Source organism: Ciconia boyciana, chromosome 10, assembly GCF_034638445.1.
Source record: "Ciconia boyciana chromosome 10, ASM3463844v1, whole genome shotgun sequence".
NCBI lineage: Eukaryota > Metazoa > Chordata > Aves > Ciconiiformes > Ciconiidae > Ciconia > Ciconia boyciana.
In genome coordinates, this window is record NC_132943.1 from 3,189,294 (window position 1) to 3,205,861 (window position 16,568).

Below are 16,568 nucleotides of genomic sequence, written 5' to 3' on the forward strand. Positions count from 1 at the left end.
TTAGCTACTCTAAAGTTACTCCATTATTTCAGAAGTGAGTGAACAAAATCTGTCAACAGAAAAAAAACCACTTTTCTGTCACTTTCTTCCCTTTTCCAGTTCTTAATTGTAATTTCACAAGGCAATGCTAGTGCTATCTAAAAAACAGAGAAAAGCCATTCTGTGAATACTTTAAATACAAATCATCTGATTATAGACAAATCACCTGACTATTCTCTCAAGAATGCTGATGTAGGCTGAAACAATACAACAGAAGGGCCACCAGCAACACCTAACCAAGCCCAACATCCTTGGATGACACTTTGTGTCTAGATAGGTCTACATAGGAGCCGTGTATCTAAATGAAGAAAATCCAATCTGGACCAAAAAAATGCCAAAAAATTCCTTAATTTCCTTTCTGGCAGTCTGACTGAGGCCAGTTTAAGCACTATAAAGGGATTACAGGCAAGACAGGCAATAAGAGTGGAAATTAGTCCATGAGACACTGATGGAGGTCACTGATAGGGGAAGTGAGATGGCCAGAGACTATTAAAATCATTTTTGTGCTTTAGTTAACCTTGCAGCACAAAAAAAAAAAAAAAACAAAATAAAAATCTCTAAATAAGTTTAATGCAGAAAAAGCAAGCAATGCAATTTCAATCATCCTGTGTAATAATGGACATGAAACAACAGTGAGACATCCTAAGTGTTAACCTACTGACTTGGGACAGCAGTAATGTATGAGAACATGAGCAATCTCTCATTCCTATAAATGATTGTTCGCTACTTATGAACATGTCATTGACACAAAACTGTCACTGTTCCTGAAACATCAAAATACCCTAGAGCACCATATTTTAAAACCGCATTTAATTATACAAGTTTCCAGTCGGCCAAAACTTGAATATAAATGAGTTATTAAAAATAGTATTGCTATAGTATAACAATTAAACTGAATTATTAAGAATTCCTTTTGGAAATGCTGAGTACAGTACTTCATGAGAAATGTATGTTTCCTGAAAAGCAGGACCTTTTTTCCCCCCCAAGATGTCTTTGTATGACCTTAAGAGAAAATTGTTACAAGTAGTGCAACATCTAGTCAAAAGGCATAGAAAACAGTCTTCATCTAGCTCCTTGCAATACACTTGTATCATTCACCAGGTAACAAATGCAACCTTGCACAAAAAAGATTAGCAACACATTGCACCTGAGGAATTCCTTTTTATTTTTGTTACAGTTTGCTTCAATTAGCATAACTTGATTGTCCCAAGTCAGACAAACAGGGATGGAAAGGTATACACCTACATATATAAATATTCTCTTATTTTTCATGTAATTAACCCCACAATGGGGGTTAATTACAAAAGGCTGAGACTCCACAACAAGTAGTTTTCCTTGTTATTAAATACAGTAGCATACACAGAACCTGAACTCCATGCATCAAAACCTTCATGTGACGACGAGTCACAAACCTGTGCTCCTTGCAGAGGAGAGGAAAAGTCACTAGGAGTGAAGACTGGAAATTCTCCAACAGAAGCTGGTAACACCTCCTCACAGGCCCCATCTCCCTACCGGGAGGCCACAAGGACCTGGGAAAGGCAGCGCAGTGGGGTTCACCCCAAAATTCACCCCACAATTAGAGATTTGCATTACCCAACAACTTCATAACAACACACGCTGCTTCTGGTCCCAGCACGGAAACCTCGCTTGAAGCTACTCAAGACCTCACGTGGCTAAGACTTCTGAGGCTACTTGCTCTATGACAGTTGTTAGCAAAGAAACTGTGTTACCTTAATATTAAAGATCTGGTCTTTCAAAACATCAGTTCTCACTCATGTCACACAGGTTAAGTGGGGTCTCATTTTGTTGGTGCCTATTAGAAGCCTAAAGGCTGGTTACAACAGTCCAAGATCAAGAGGTGTGAACACATTAAGGCTGCTTAAGTGAAAGATGTGCACTAAAAATAAGTTCCTGTGTTCAAAGCAGAACTTACTGCCTTAGCATTGAAGTTAAGTTACCAAGAGTCTGGGTACCAAGTGAGCCCGTTAATTTCATCTTCATCAGCGATGCAATTTCCTAGAAAGTTTCAGGTATAACTTTTACATTCAGGAGAAGTTGCTTACAGTACCTCTCCCTCTCTTACTGCACTATGCATTCAACCTTCTGACTTGTGTGTAACATTTTCTTTCCACGGGAAGATCCAAAGTTCTTATTGTGGATTTTTATTTAACTGAGGTACATGCACCGGTACCAGGGAATTTGTGTTTTACAGAGTTTTTAAAACAAATGTCCTCACCAAAGTGATGAAACCTGGGGTGCTGAAGACCTGACGGACAAAACAGAAATTCATCATATTATAATAAAAAAAAGAGATACCAGAGATTGGTTCTAAAGTGAGGCCAACTTAGAAAAAGGTTTTAAAAAAAAATTAACACACAAGTGCATATACAGTAATCGGTACGAATTAAAATTAAAAATTAACTACAAAATTCCGTTAACTCAAACACCTTTAACTCAATAATTTTTTTTTTTTTAACTTTCTGTAATAACAGTGTCTCTCCATCTTACTTATCTAGTCATTGGATACCATTGCAAGGCATCCAGTATTTTGTTTATATCTAAGTTTAGCACAGGGGAATCAGACATACTAGGATGCTTCAAAGTAGAAATATTTTTTGTTTTGCAACTCAAACTGGTCAAACCGATAAAAAGTGAGAGTTACAGCCAGAAAAATGGCAGAAAGCTAAGAAAACCAAATTATAAATTAAAATGTAAACAACAGAAAACTAGGGAAAAGGGGGCAGGAAACATTTATAAATATGCTGGCTAAGAATTGATATGTACATGAATTACTTTATGTGTCACAGGGGACATGAGATAAAAATGGAGAAAACAGTAGCTTATTGATATGGAAAACTGACAGAAAAGTGACATCTAACAAACCAGAGAACAGTCTCACAAGGCAAGCAATGTAAGCCCTAACTTCTTGCAATTTAAGATGACAAACATGAGAAAATACCTTACAGAGAAAAATTCTACTGAAGTAGACATACTGGTGAGGTGTTGAGCACACCAGACTTCAGAGACCAGAGAATAAGTCTAGTGGACAAAAGCAACCCAGTTCTGTACTCACACATTTATCAGCGGGGAATAACTTTTTTCTTTGCCAAATAACTTATTTGAGAGGCTACAACTCTGGTATCAGCACACCTACTCTTCCCGCTTCAAAGTGTGCATTTAAATAGTAACAGACCAAAGGCGTATTTGTACCTAATAAAGCCCAATATTCTTACTCAGGCACTTCCTTGTTGGCTTATTTCTGAAGAAAAAAGGTTTTTTTTAAAGAAACAATGAGAGTCAGGTGTGGTAATCTCGCCTTTTACCTTAAAGGATTAGGCATTTTATTGGTGTAAATGTATTAATCACAATCGGAATTGCTCCAAAGTAAATTAGGAAAAATAAGAACTCAGATTTTTTTTTTCTGCAATCTTCTGCTCCCTTATACTGAGAGCAGTTCTGCTATGGACAGGTACAGTATTTTAACCTGTCACACTATACAGTGATTATCACATATTAGCAAGTAGGAATTTGCAAAATGGATTAAAATCAAAACTTTAAAATAGTACATTCCAAAATACTTCATATTTTTGACTCAGAACTAGTCAACATTCTGTGTGAAATTATGACAGTCTATATTGATATTACTTTTAGTTTCATAAGATTATCTTCTCTACTTCATACACAGTAATTCAGTTCTGGTTCAGTTCTTCTCTACTTGTTACAGAAATGTCAGTTCTACAATTAGTCTTCACCACCAATGGCTTTTGCAACACCTAAGATTTAACTGTAATTTTGTTTATGTAAATATTAAATGTGTTATTTCTCTTTTAAAAAGTTGAACAGTTAGAACGATACATATGCTAAGGCATATAACTGTTCAAATAAGTATAAACAAGGCATAGTTTATTAGCTTTGTTGGCAAAATAAATTACAAATAACCTTCTGAATGTCTAGCACCAATCAAAATTATCTTTCTTATGAAAAATAATTAAAACCAAGATTAATATAAGCAGATTTAATGTCTGTTGATCTAAATTATTCAAACGGGACATCTCAACTGATCTCAATCAACACAGAAATTGTACAAAGCTGACTACTGCTCAATTTCGCCATGCAGGAGCAACATGAAATCTGGCACCACGTAATTCAGAGCACAACTGAAGCTGCCTGAGGTATTTCTTTCCAAGGGTTTCTTAAATTGAAGGAAAAGGAAAAATTGCTACCTACATTTGAGACGTTCCACAGCAGAGCGACAGAGCCCAGAGAGGCAGATTTCAAAATGTTCTCCTAAGCTTTCATCATGCAATTACACCTCATCCTGAGGAAACCTACCTAAAAGGGAAAGTTCCTACATAATGAATTGAGGTGTGACTCTCAATTAACATCCATGCAGATACCATTGTTCTCTGCTGTGGACTCAGGCACCCAAACAAGTTAGGACAGATTTCACTGACCTGTGTTAACTGACCCCATGCATACGACTCTAGCCTGCAGCCAAAACGCAGCTTTATCTAAATTAAGAGTGTGGTTTTAAGATACGGCGGAACCCATCTAACCTCAGGATGACACCAAAAGCATAGTAGTCTCATGCTTCTCCATTCCCAAGTCTTCTATCCCCCTACGCTCCTACCACTTCTCGTAAAAGTACAGGATGCTCAACTTTTCCATGGTGGGCTTTCACCTCCCATTATTGACTCAGATGGGCCTCTACTCCAAAAAGGAGGCCATCCCTACTAGCTGCAGACCACAGTTAGTCTGGTTCAGCCATATCTTAAAAGCACACTCCAAGATAAATTACTTGACATTTGTCACAGGCTAAGCCTATACTCACAAGCAGTTGTTACAGGTTAGCTGATAGGTGTTAATGGGATAAGCCCTAATAAAGTGATTGCGAGTTTGAGACTTACAAGCAAATCTTTGTATTGTTTAACTTCAGCCACATAAATACAGCCAGAAGAAATTAAAACAAAGGCTACTCAGTTTAACAGTTCACCAGTTAACTATGCTCAGCTACTCTAGCATTTAGATGGGGTCCACATTCATCAACAGCTTATTTTCATCCCCACTGCAGTGTCAAGCTAACACAATCCAACCTACTTTGCATTAAGTCTGATATACCATTATCGAATGGGACGTTAAAAAGTACTAGTGGTGGACTGAAAGGAGGTTTCTGTTAGCCACAAAAATATTTTGCAGGTGAAAGCACAGGAAGGACAGAGGGTCCCAGCTGAAAACTGAAATAATGGCTGGGAAATGGAGCTTAAATATGCACTTGTGAGGGACATCGCTGCACGATGCAATGGGTCTCAAAGGGAGGGAGAGAAATACAGGACCTGAAGGGAGGGGAAGAGGACTCAAGCAGAACTGAAGTTTAAAATTCCATGAATAAAGATTACAACACAGCATTATGCTACCTACTATCAAATGTATTTCAGCAATCCCAGCAGTCTCCAAACATACCCAAAATAAGTAATAAAGGCACTGAACTGAAATGGAGAAATAAACTTCTACTGGGAACTACATTTCCCCGACACGTAAGCCAGTTGATTCTAATCAAACAAACCTCATTTCTTTTCTCAGGAAAGTCTGCTGTCTTGATTTCACTTAGTTGTCCATAGATGTATAATCTTTTGAGTTTCTTACTTAAAATTTCATAAAGTCTTTTTGAGGGATTTTTGTTTTACAGAATATTTGCATGGTTTGAACTAAAGTTATCCTCTGTTGACCTTCTATTTTACACACTGGTGTCCTGGCTGCTTCTTTGTTCTACAAAGCCCCTCATTTGTAAGCAACTCTGAGGGTTCAACCACAGGTTCTGAATGCACATCTGACATACAAATCTCAAGTTAGAATAGGTTCTGTCCACATGGGGAGTCATTTATGTACGTTTATGTTTTTAAACCCAAACCTGAGTGCAGACAGTACCAGGTAGGTACTTCTAATCAATAGCTTAAATAAGTCCTCACACATTTGATACCTCCCACCTTGGAGACATGCAAAAGCCATCTGGACACGGTCCTGGGCAAGAGGCTCCAGGTGGCCCTGCTTGAGCAGGGGGTTGGCCAAGATGACCTCCAGGGTCCCTTCCAACCTCAGCTGTTCTGCATGTGTCTGTAATACTTGACTGCATTTATTTAAGCACCTTCCTAGAAGTCATGAATGTCAAGAGCACAACTAACAACAGAACCTCACCTCTCTAAAAGAAAATACCATCGTCATCATAAAGTTTAAGGTAATTGTTTTAAGGCACCTACTGGTTAACAACTATAATATAGTATAAATAATTATTGCTAAGTTGGGATTAAAAGGAAAAAAAAATCTATTCATGCTATGAAAACAACCAGCTGTAACATTTCCATATACAAAATCAGATTTTAAAAACTTATGCTTCCCAGTCAAGACATGACAGTGTGTCTGGAGTGGAGGAGGGAGACTTGAGCACTAAACTCCAAACACTGATTTCATTGCAGAAAGCAAGCCAGTAGCACGGAGGCACTCAACAATTCCAATATGCAGAATATGTATCAAACAAGACTACTTGCCTTTACGTTGATATCAATGTAATATGTGACACAGCTGTTATATGTGACACAGCTCCACTAATCTCCTAATAAAAAAATGACACTATCAGTTAATGCAACGTACAAAAAACAAGCATAATATGTAAAATGTGTGCCATTTCAACAATAGACAAAAGGGGCAAAAGCAGAGCACCCCTGAAGTCCCCAACCACTATCGATGTGTTTATGTTCACGCATGCAGGATGAAGCCCCGCCAAGAAAAAATTAAGCAATTATTATTTGATCTTATAAACAGAAATCACAAAAAAAAATGTTTAGGCATAAGAATATGTGCAAGAAAATGTGAATATAGGACTGGGTCATAACAAGCTTTTTTAAAAAAAGGCAAGTAAGTATTGCCACAAAATTAATAATACCTCTGTGGGTATGCACATACTCTGAAGTCCTCCTGACTGAACCCTTCCAGTTCATTGTATCAGCAAACATATTCAGTATGTTACACTGTATCAGCAAAAATACCCAAACAAAAAAACTATGACTTGTGCAAAGTTAATGCTTCCTGCTTTAAAAGGAGAATGAACATGCTGCTTCAGAAGCATCACTAGCTCCACAATGCCTTGAAAGCCAGATGCTGAACACTTCAAGTTTCTAGTGTTGAAACAGAAAACAAATGAACTAAGGGATGGAGAGAGCATGAACAGAAGAGAAAGCAAGAAAAAAATTTCTTCAGGTTAACTACTTCCAGCCTGCCAAAATACTCAAAATTGAACATTGTATTTAATGATCAGTGAAAGAGCACCCTGAGGATCTCACTCAAGGATTGAGAATGAAAGTAATTTCTCATTCGTACTCTGTCAGCATTTTAATAACATTAAACCACGTCCTTAACTTGCTATTCATGCACTTTTTCCTCTATAACCTTAGCCTTGTCATGTGATGTCAAACTTAGCTGTAAATGAATGTATGCTCAAACAAGGACTTTGAGATGAATGTTCAGATAGCTTTGATCGGACTATCTAGGTATCATCAGTTACCACCGTGCTTTTAGCTTCCTAACAACTCAAGTAAATTTACTTCTGAAAGCCTTCAGCCTGAATTTGCCTCATTATTAAGCATGGTTTTTCCCCCACAACGTGCAACTCAGCAATCTCCAGTAATATTTATTCAAATAAAAAACACATAGTTATGCAATAAGGAACAAAACCAGGGCTTATCTATTCTGCAACTTTCCCCCCTTCTAGCCAAAACAATTCATTAGCATTATGAAATACGACTCTTACTCATCAGAAAAAAAAAAAAAACAATACAAAATGTTCCTGCTCAGTTTCTGAAGCTCACAAAAGGACATCGTCTTGCTTTTGCTTAAGAGTAATCTCTCTCACAAGTTTAAAAAAAAAAAAACAAAAAACAAAACACACAACACAAAAAAAACCCCAACCAAAACAAAACACAAACCCACACAATTTTCTTCCTCAGGTTTAATTTAGGGTAAATTATAAACACTTGCTAACATAAACATGCTACAGACCAGAAGCCTAATTCTTTCACAGCTGGAATCTCCAAGTGAGAGAAATGACTTGCTGATTTGTAAAATACTGCAAGTGGATATAAATCTCTAAGATACTTAAATAGAAATAGTTCCAGAATATTCATCAAGATCAAATCACAAGAAAAGTCAAACAAAGATGCTCCTACTGACAAAATGGGCAGTATAATTTTTTGTAGTGGGATCACTAGCAGGGCGTATTGTTGCCCAGTCTGGGACTACAGCAACTGCATGACGTTTTAATATGCAGTCCAAATAACTTTAGTAATAGTGGTAGAAATGAGTGATAATCATTAAGCACCCCCCCATCTTTAAACCTTCCTATGTTCCAAACAATAGTACTAGTTAAAAAAACAAACAAAAAAACCCCACATTAAAAACAAATGGACCAAAATCTGCATTTTTGTAGATACAAAATATCAATCATGAACAAAGCAAATCATATGCCTGTAGTAGCAAGACTAGGTTATAAAGAACAGGTCAGACAGACATGTCAATCTTAACCATTTTAAATCTCACAAATCAGTAAATACACAGTTATTTTCAGTGAAAGTCAGACCTGGAAGATGATATTTGACCCCATGATACACTGTACTACAAGACCTTTCTGGTTTCACCAAGGCTTCACGCAGGGTGGCACAGCAAGGAGAGCAGCATACCAAGGCCAGCGTAACATCAGCTTTGTGTCTTTGTAGAGCAAATGTAAATCATCAGCTACCCTGATGGTCCAAACCCCTTTCACAAGATGCACCCGTGGCCAAAGGCTGGGCTAAAATAAGGCCTTGAGACACTCAAGTAATTGAGATGTCAGAAATGAACACACGGATCTCCCTCTCTCCCCCGCAAAAGTCCCTTTCAAAACACATCAAATTGATCATAGCAGTATTCGCTACGAATAAAAGCTGTTTAAATATTTCTCAAATATTTAACTACTGTCATCTACAACAGCCTTTTCTAGAAGGGCTTTACATACCACTACCACAAAAATTTACATTAAAGAATTATTTGTGCAACACTGGGAAAAGGGCTACTCCATGAATGAAACTGTCACTGTACGGCAATAATCTAAACACTCTATTAATAGTACAGTTTATAATCTTGTCTGGCTGATGCGTCTAGTACTATGCTTATATATTGCTTCGATGACCATTTCATTTTGAGACTATTACATAATATATCAAATATAGCCACATTTGAGCGTGGAGAAAATCAACCTCACTCTTACAGAAAAGTGACGATTTAGTGCAACACTAAAGCAGTTTTACTCAGGTATAAATCTAATCTTCTTCACAATCATTTAAGCAGTCCACAAGCAGCTTGCTTGAGCCCTTACAGCAATTTTCCATTAACAAGTTTATTTAAAACATGATTTATCAAAATAACACAATCATTTTGAAAATTAAGACATATTTTATAAATATTAAAGTGCCAACACACCACTGCAAGTAGACTTTAAAGACTGAGAAAACCAAATTACTCTCCAAGAGTGCTTCGTTAGTACCAAACTGTCGTTGTTTTAAATATGCTCCCAGATTCTAGCAGAAATTTACTTTTTGGGAAGTACTGAAAGTTTTGATCACAGTGTATTTACATATTGTAAAACAATGGGGGAAATAGAAAAAAAAGGAAAACCCAACAAAAAACCCACAACGGTAGGACAGAGGATTCCTTTTAATACCGACAGTCAAGTCAGAAAACCAATCAGAAAGGCACGGAGCCTCCTTTGACAGCTGTAACCTCCGAAAAGCCAATCCACAGCACAGAGGTTTGGCTGAGGCGGAGACAGATTCATTGAAGAAATTCTTGAGGGTGCAGTTACTATCGACTCTACATACAAGTCCAGCCACATCAGGCGACAGCCTATATCGAAGCCTTATACAACTCTACGGAGCACAAGAGTCGACATTTAAAGATCAGCAAGACAAACCAGTACGCTCAAACGACACCAAAACCATGGGCAAGCATTTTCAAAGTAGAGCTGCCTTACTGCTCGTCAAAAACCCCAGAAACTTATCTTTACTTAAGTGGACAAAAGCTTTTTCCCCCTGTAACACGACCAGAAGAACCAGCATCACGTACCTACTTTTTAACACTTGCTGGTTTATTCAGAAATCATCTAAACGCTTAAAAGCCTAACACTTAGTGCAACACGTCCAGCCGATGCATTTGACATTTGATGCACACCACGCAGCACAAAACACCTCTTTTGAAAAAGTAGGGGCAGGACGCGTACTCGTTACAACCACCGAGAATTTCTCCCACAGCACCTGCAGCAGAGAACGAGCTCTACGAGCCAAAGCTGCTCGCCGTCCAGCCCCCTACCCTGCCAGCGCACATGTGGACAGGCTGTAGTAAGGAAGCGTCCCGCTTTCTCCGCTCCCCCTCCGCAGGGCCGCCGCCAGGCCGCCCCGGCGGGCCGGCACTCCGAGCCGCGCCGCCGCCGCCCCGCTCCCGCTCCCCACGCACAAGGGAAGCGGCGGCAGCAAAGGCACGCTACGCCAACTGCGGCCGCAGCGCTCCCTCGCTCATTCAGAGATGCATCTTGCGCCTTCCTCCTTCTTACGCTAGCGTAAAGGCCTCCCCCCCCACACTAATCAAAACACTCGCGAGTCGGGACGCAAAGAAGATGGCGGAGCAGGGCCCGCTTACGGCGTCGGACAGCAGTTTACGCTGCGCTCTTTGCGCAGGGCCCCATAAGAACCGTGCAGCGCTGCGGTGGGGAGCGTGCGTAGTGCGCTTGGTGAATGCCAATGGCCTATTTCCCGTGAGGGGAGGGGGGTGTCTGATAAACAATGGTGCCCCCCCTGCGCGGCTCCCTTACCGATTCCTCCTCTTTCTCCATCCCCGTGGGCATCTGCGGCACAGCCCGGTTGATGGAGACGCAGTCGTTGAGGTCGGGCATGTCCTTGCCGCGGTAGATGGGCAGCGGTTTGGCGGCGTCTAGCGCCCGGGCTCGGAAGGAGAGTTTGCTCATTGTCTCCCCCTCACAATAACACCCCGGGGCCGGGCGGGCGGGGGGGCCTTCAGTGCGGCCTCGCCGCCGCCTCCCAGCCGCTCCCGCACCCGGCCCGCACCACCATGGAGGGTCCCGCCGCCCCGGAACAGCTCTCCGCGGGGCCGCCCGTAGCTCACAGCGCACGCCCCGCAGCCCTAGATCCGCGCCGGGCTCGCTCGATCCGCTCCCTGCGCCATGGCAAACATGGCGGACATTAACCAAAGCGGCCAGCGATCCCGACAGCCAACGCGAGAGCTCGGGGGGGGGGCGGGGGGGGAGACCGGGAGGGAGGAGGGAGGAGAGGGGCAGCCGCGGTGCGCGCGCAGCCGAGGGCGGGCGGCTGAGGGGGGCGGCGGGACGCGGCCGTGTGGGGCGGCCGCTGAGGCGGGCCGGGCCGGGCCGGGCCGGGCTGGGCTGACGGGGGGGACTCGCTGTCTCCCCGCCGCCCCCCGCTGCGGGCGGAGCGTGTGACTGGAGAAAGTGGCGCCGGGGCGGGTGGTGGCTGCGAGCGCCGCTGTCCGCCGGCCGCCGCCGCCGCCGGCCGCCCCGGAGCGGAGCCGGTGACAGACACCGAGGGTCGCCCCGTGCCGGTGGCGGGAGGCCCGTGTGGTGGCTGCGAGGCGGGAAGGGCGGGCTCCTTCTCGCCGGTGCTGGAGCCCGCGTCCCCGGCCCCGGGCTCCTCTCCACGGCGCGGGCTGACGGCTCGCATCGTTAGCTGTTTTGGGGTTAAAACGTTTTAGCAATAAAAGCAGCCGTCAGGAGCATTAACTTCAGTTATCGTTACAAACCAACACTTCAGAAACAAACTCACAGCTGCTCGATTTTTCCTTTTTCATCGAGAGTGATGTCCTGTATCGCTCTCTGCATGGACTGAGCCTCGAAGAGGGGCTGAAGTTCTGCGTACCGCAAAATAAGGTGCTTCTCATGCCCAGAAGTTTGTATTAAAGACCCGTCCGTAGGTCTGGAGTTACTCGGGGATAGCTGTGTGGTGTGTGCCCCCTGATGCTCTTCTACTGTGGAAGTGCCTGCTCCTATTTGCTTCGGCCCGCTTTCAAAGGATACAACGCTGAACAAGGCGTCCGACTTGGAAAGAATAATCCCGAGTTCTCCACATGGACAAAGCCACGGTCCTCCACCGATGCAGAGCTTCCCACATCGGTTCAATGCATTGACTTTAGTCTGCAAAGCCCTTCATCAAAGGCCTTCAATACTTCAAATACCTCATCACTTCCATATTATTTTGACACCCTGAGATCAGGCCATCTGCTTTTTCTCCCCTCCACCTCAGAGCTCTTACAGGACTTGTCAGGGCAATCTTCTGCCTCTGGAATAAACTGGAACTGTTAGGCAGACAAAACTTGACTGTGTTACCATTTGGACCACAGTACCAACTGTATCTAATATTCCATTTTTTGATCTAAAAAAAAAAAAAAAAAAAAAAAAGGCTTGACCAAATAGGTTCAGTCTCTGAATTGCTGTTCATTTTTAGTTACCTGCTGCATTCGTTATTTATATGGTTTTATATAGCAAATACAACTTCTGTTCATGATAAACATGTGATTTACAAAATGAAGAATAAAGAATTGTGTCAGCTAGAGAGAGGTAAGGAAGATGAACCAAGTGCAGTAATACAGAAGAGGAGAAAGGAAGCAGCAATAACATTACATTCATGAGCCATGGACCCAAATTAGCTTGGGAGAGAGATCTTTATTATATTAGCTACTCCTATGAAAGCATCAGGTTAATGTTCAGTAATAATCATATGAACAAATGAAGCTTTAAAAATTATGAGAAAAGGAACAGAGAACAAAACTGTGATAGATTGCACTTAGTTATAATTCCCTTCAAATATTTGTATTCATAAAGACAGACATTTCTTGACTTGGATTAGAATTAACATGCAAATATTTAAAACTTGTGTAGCTTCTAGCTTAGAATTTATAGTTTGGCAGCATTTTAGAAGTGGCCAAACTTCCAACACCCAAAATCGGTTTGATACCCCCAAACTGATTCACAGTTGATTGGTAGCAGCAGACGGTTGCCATTTTCCAAAGAGGAATTGCGACGCACTTCTGCATGAGCTTTGGCATCTCAGTCTTGCTGCGCAGCACTGATACGGAGGTCATAAAGCAAATTAAGCCACGGGCTCTTCCTGAGCCGGAGACTCTGCATCTTGTGCATCCTCGCAGCTCTCTAGAATACGCTAGCCTCAAGAACTCTGAGAAACTAGGAGCTGAAATAAAGATAGTCATGCTGTTTCGGCTGGACAAAGGTGGCAGCAAGGATAGTCACTGCAGCCCTCAGCAGCTCAGGAGTTAGGTTCGCATTTTTGAGGACTGATTTAGCGAAAGGGGGAGAGGAGTTCTGTGAATGTTCCCCCACCAGGCGACCGCCTGAAGTTGTCTTGTTTATCAGCTACTTAAGTATGTGTCTAAAGTAAACGCTGAACCGAATTCAGCCTCACCTGCTGGGACCCACCTTCACGTCTTAGCACAGACATTTGAAGTTGTACCCAAGTGTGAGCTTCCCCTACAGTTGTTGACAAAGAGCGTATGAGGGGCATGAATTCCAGTCTAAGTAAGTAAAACACATTTTCAGCTCATGTTTCATGCATTTTCCTTATAAATGCCATTACATAGATTCTGTTATGGCCCTGCTGTACAGATAGCGTGGCTTTGAAAAGGTTAGGTTAGCTGCGTGGAACAGGCAGTTCCTCCTGAAGTACTTCCTCAAGCAGTTACAAAACAAGGACTTTCCTCTTTCTGCTTCCCTTCTAGCAAGAAAGAGGCATTTTACACACTGCCGTCAGATTTTTGTGCTTTTTCAGTTAGCACAACTGAACAATAGATAATAATAACCTTTTCCCTTTGTGTGCGTTTTCTGTTCTTCTTCACTGCTTAAACCAAAAAAAAAGAACAAAAATGCAACATATTTACCCTCAAGGTGGCTCTTAGTCCTAAACTCATCCCATTATTTTATTTCTACAAGCAGTGCAATTTTTTTTAAATGATGCCCTGTAGGACACTGAGGTTTTTTTATGTAGCCAAAAAAGCCATTGCCCAGAGCTGAACATGGGTAGAACTAAAGTTTCAACTTACATTAGCTTAGCTTTAAGCCAGAACCATACATCTTTCCAGTACATAATCTGATCTCTTCATCTTGTAAAATATTACAGGTTTTCTGAAGAATTTCAGCTGTAAAAACATTATGAGCTGTACCTGACCTATAGATAAAATAACTTACTTCTGATGCACAAATCAAGGAAACAATGTCTCAAACGAGATTACGTGTTCAGTAGTTGAATTCTGACTTGTCTTCATATTTTCTGTGTAAGGTAATGAACTGAATATGCACACTTGCATACTGGATAGACCAAAAATACCCAAATTTCATTTGAACACATATATCACTGGAAATGTTAGAGTTACATAGGCTCGGGTGCTTTATCATGCCCTTGCTTTTGGTTCTGCTTCTCCGTTGTGACATTTAACACAAGGAATGCTTGTTCTCACTGTAGCTGCCTAAAGCCTGGGTCATTTCTGGTGGTCTTTTTGCAAGTTTCTTCTGTTTCTTTTTTTTTTGCTTATAACATACATCTCACTGCATTAGTCTTACGCCAAGCAGAAGCATCACTTATGGGCGATTATGTCAAGAAATCTCAGTGTACATTATTGCGACATGTTATGTCACGAGCATGTAATAGTTCTTTACTTTGTGTGCTGTTACCTCATAAGTACAAGAAATATTAAAACCCCAAATGCATGGACAGTACAGAAACAGAGATTCCAGAAGTGGTTAATGGCCTCTGACAAGGCATGGTGTTATTCAGCCTTGTGGGGTGTTTGAAACCTTAATTAATTGTATGGTGTTAAAAGACAACTAGAATTTTAGGTTGCTAATGACTTGACTGTAAATACAGAACAGTAATCATCACGTTACGAAGCGTATAGAAGAATTGTCTTTGTCTTCTGCAACGTGCCAGGTACATGCTGCACAAGGATTAGCAGGCGCGATTAGGAAAGTGATGCTGACGAATCTATGCTAACAAATATTTCCGATGTCACTGATACAGCCGTTGTACGTTCAGGGTTCCTGCCTTGGTAGCAGCAGCAGCAGCCTCATTGTGGAGTGTTTTGATCTCATGTTTAAGCAAAGCTTCACTAGAAGGGAGCCTAAAAGTAGCCAGGAGGCTGGCTTAGTAACTTCAGCACAAGGGAAAGTGCTGAGCTTTCCAGGAGATCTATGAATGGACTAGGGGAGTCTTTTTAAAGGTTATGAAGTCCTTCTTTCTCCCTATGTCTGAGAACTCCTATTGAAGTGAAAGGAACCTCTGTCCTATTCATTTCAAAGGGGGTTTTGTCAGGAAAAAGAGCTTGATCAAAGTAGCTACTAAGCATGCTTAGTGGCTAATGTTCAGAGTTAAATGTATCAGCTGTTCCAAACCATTTCTATTTCAAATTATTCAAAGGGTTTAGGGGACTGGCAGCCCGCACGTTTTCCTCTTTAAGGTCACCAAAACCTATCAGCCAAAACCTGAAATCTAGTATGGAATAGCTTCTTGGGAGATTTAAAGCGCTGAATGAAAATTATAAAAGTCAAAAATTAAGTTAAAATCTTGAGCCTAACAGCAACAGACACCATATAAAACTAAATAAAAAGGCAGCTATGAAAATAGCTGATTCCCAAAATTATCGCAGGAAGGTAAAACAATGAAAGATGCTTGAGCTAGGAAGCAGCAGGAAGCTCCTGATTTAAGAGTTTTATACCAAAAACTTCCATGTCAAGAAATATGTGTAAAATGAAAGGAAGGTGTGCTTTATGTCTGCAGGTGAACCCAGGCAGCAGGAGGGGTCATCAGCTCTTCAAAGGAACCTGGTGGAGCTGCTTCCTGTTGTATAAAGTCTTGGATTCTTAGTCAAAAGATAAATCTACTGTTGACTGTGGCTGCGCTCTTTTATGACACTGTTCAACAAGTAAGTTGACAACAATGCAATTAATGAAACCAGATGAATTTGTTTTAGAATTATATTCCATAATTCCTGCATGTTTGTATGACAGACTATTTCCTCATATCCTTCTCTGACACTGACTACACAGAACAACGAGTTTGCCCAACAGATAGCAATCACTGAGGTTGCAAAAGCTTTCGTTTTAAGAGAGGTCATTCGTAGGCGCTGATAAAAACATTAAGTTTTACCTTTGTAGGCTGAAATTTGTTCTTCATCGATGTAGACATGCATACATGTCTATATTCATCTCTCTCACAGTTAGTATTTACATGGAGCATATACAGAACATCAGGCAAAGCCATTAGCCATCAGTACGAGTGCAGCTCAGAAACACAAGAATCTGGGGCTGATTTTTAAAACAGGCAGGATAGAATAGGAAGCAAAAATGAGGCATTTGAAAACAAAGTGGTGTTCTAAAACAGTAATACTTTTTTGCCAAAGGGTATTTAATAATAAGG

At 41.3% G+C, this 16,568-nt stretch overlaps 1 protein-coding gene across 1 annotated transcript in view; it reads right to left on the reverse strand.

Moving 5' to 3' along the window:
* Positions 1 to 11,343, reverse strand: part of EPC2 (enhancer of polycomb homolog 2) — a 51,190-nt gene extending 39,847 nt beyond the window's left edge. Inside the window, exon 1 of the mRNA XM_072874758.1 lies at positions 10,928 to 11,343. Within this exon, the coding sequence (XP_072730859.1) occupies positions 10,928 to 11,080 (153 nt within the window). The 5' untranslated portion in view covers positions 11,081 to 11,343. The remainder of the gene's footprint in view (positions 1 to 10,927) is intronic.
* Between the last annotated feature and the right edge of the window lie 5,225 nt (positions 11,344 to 16,568).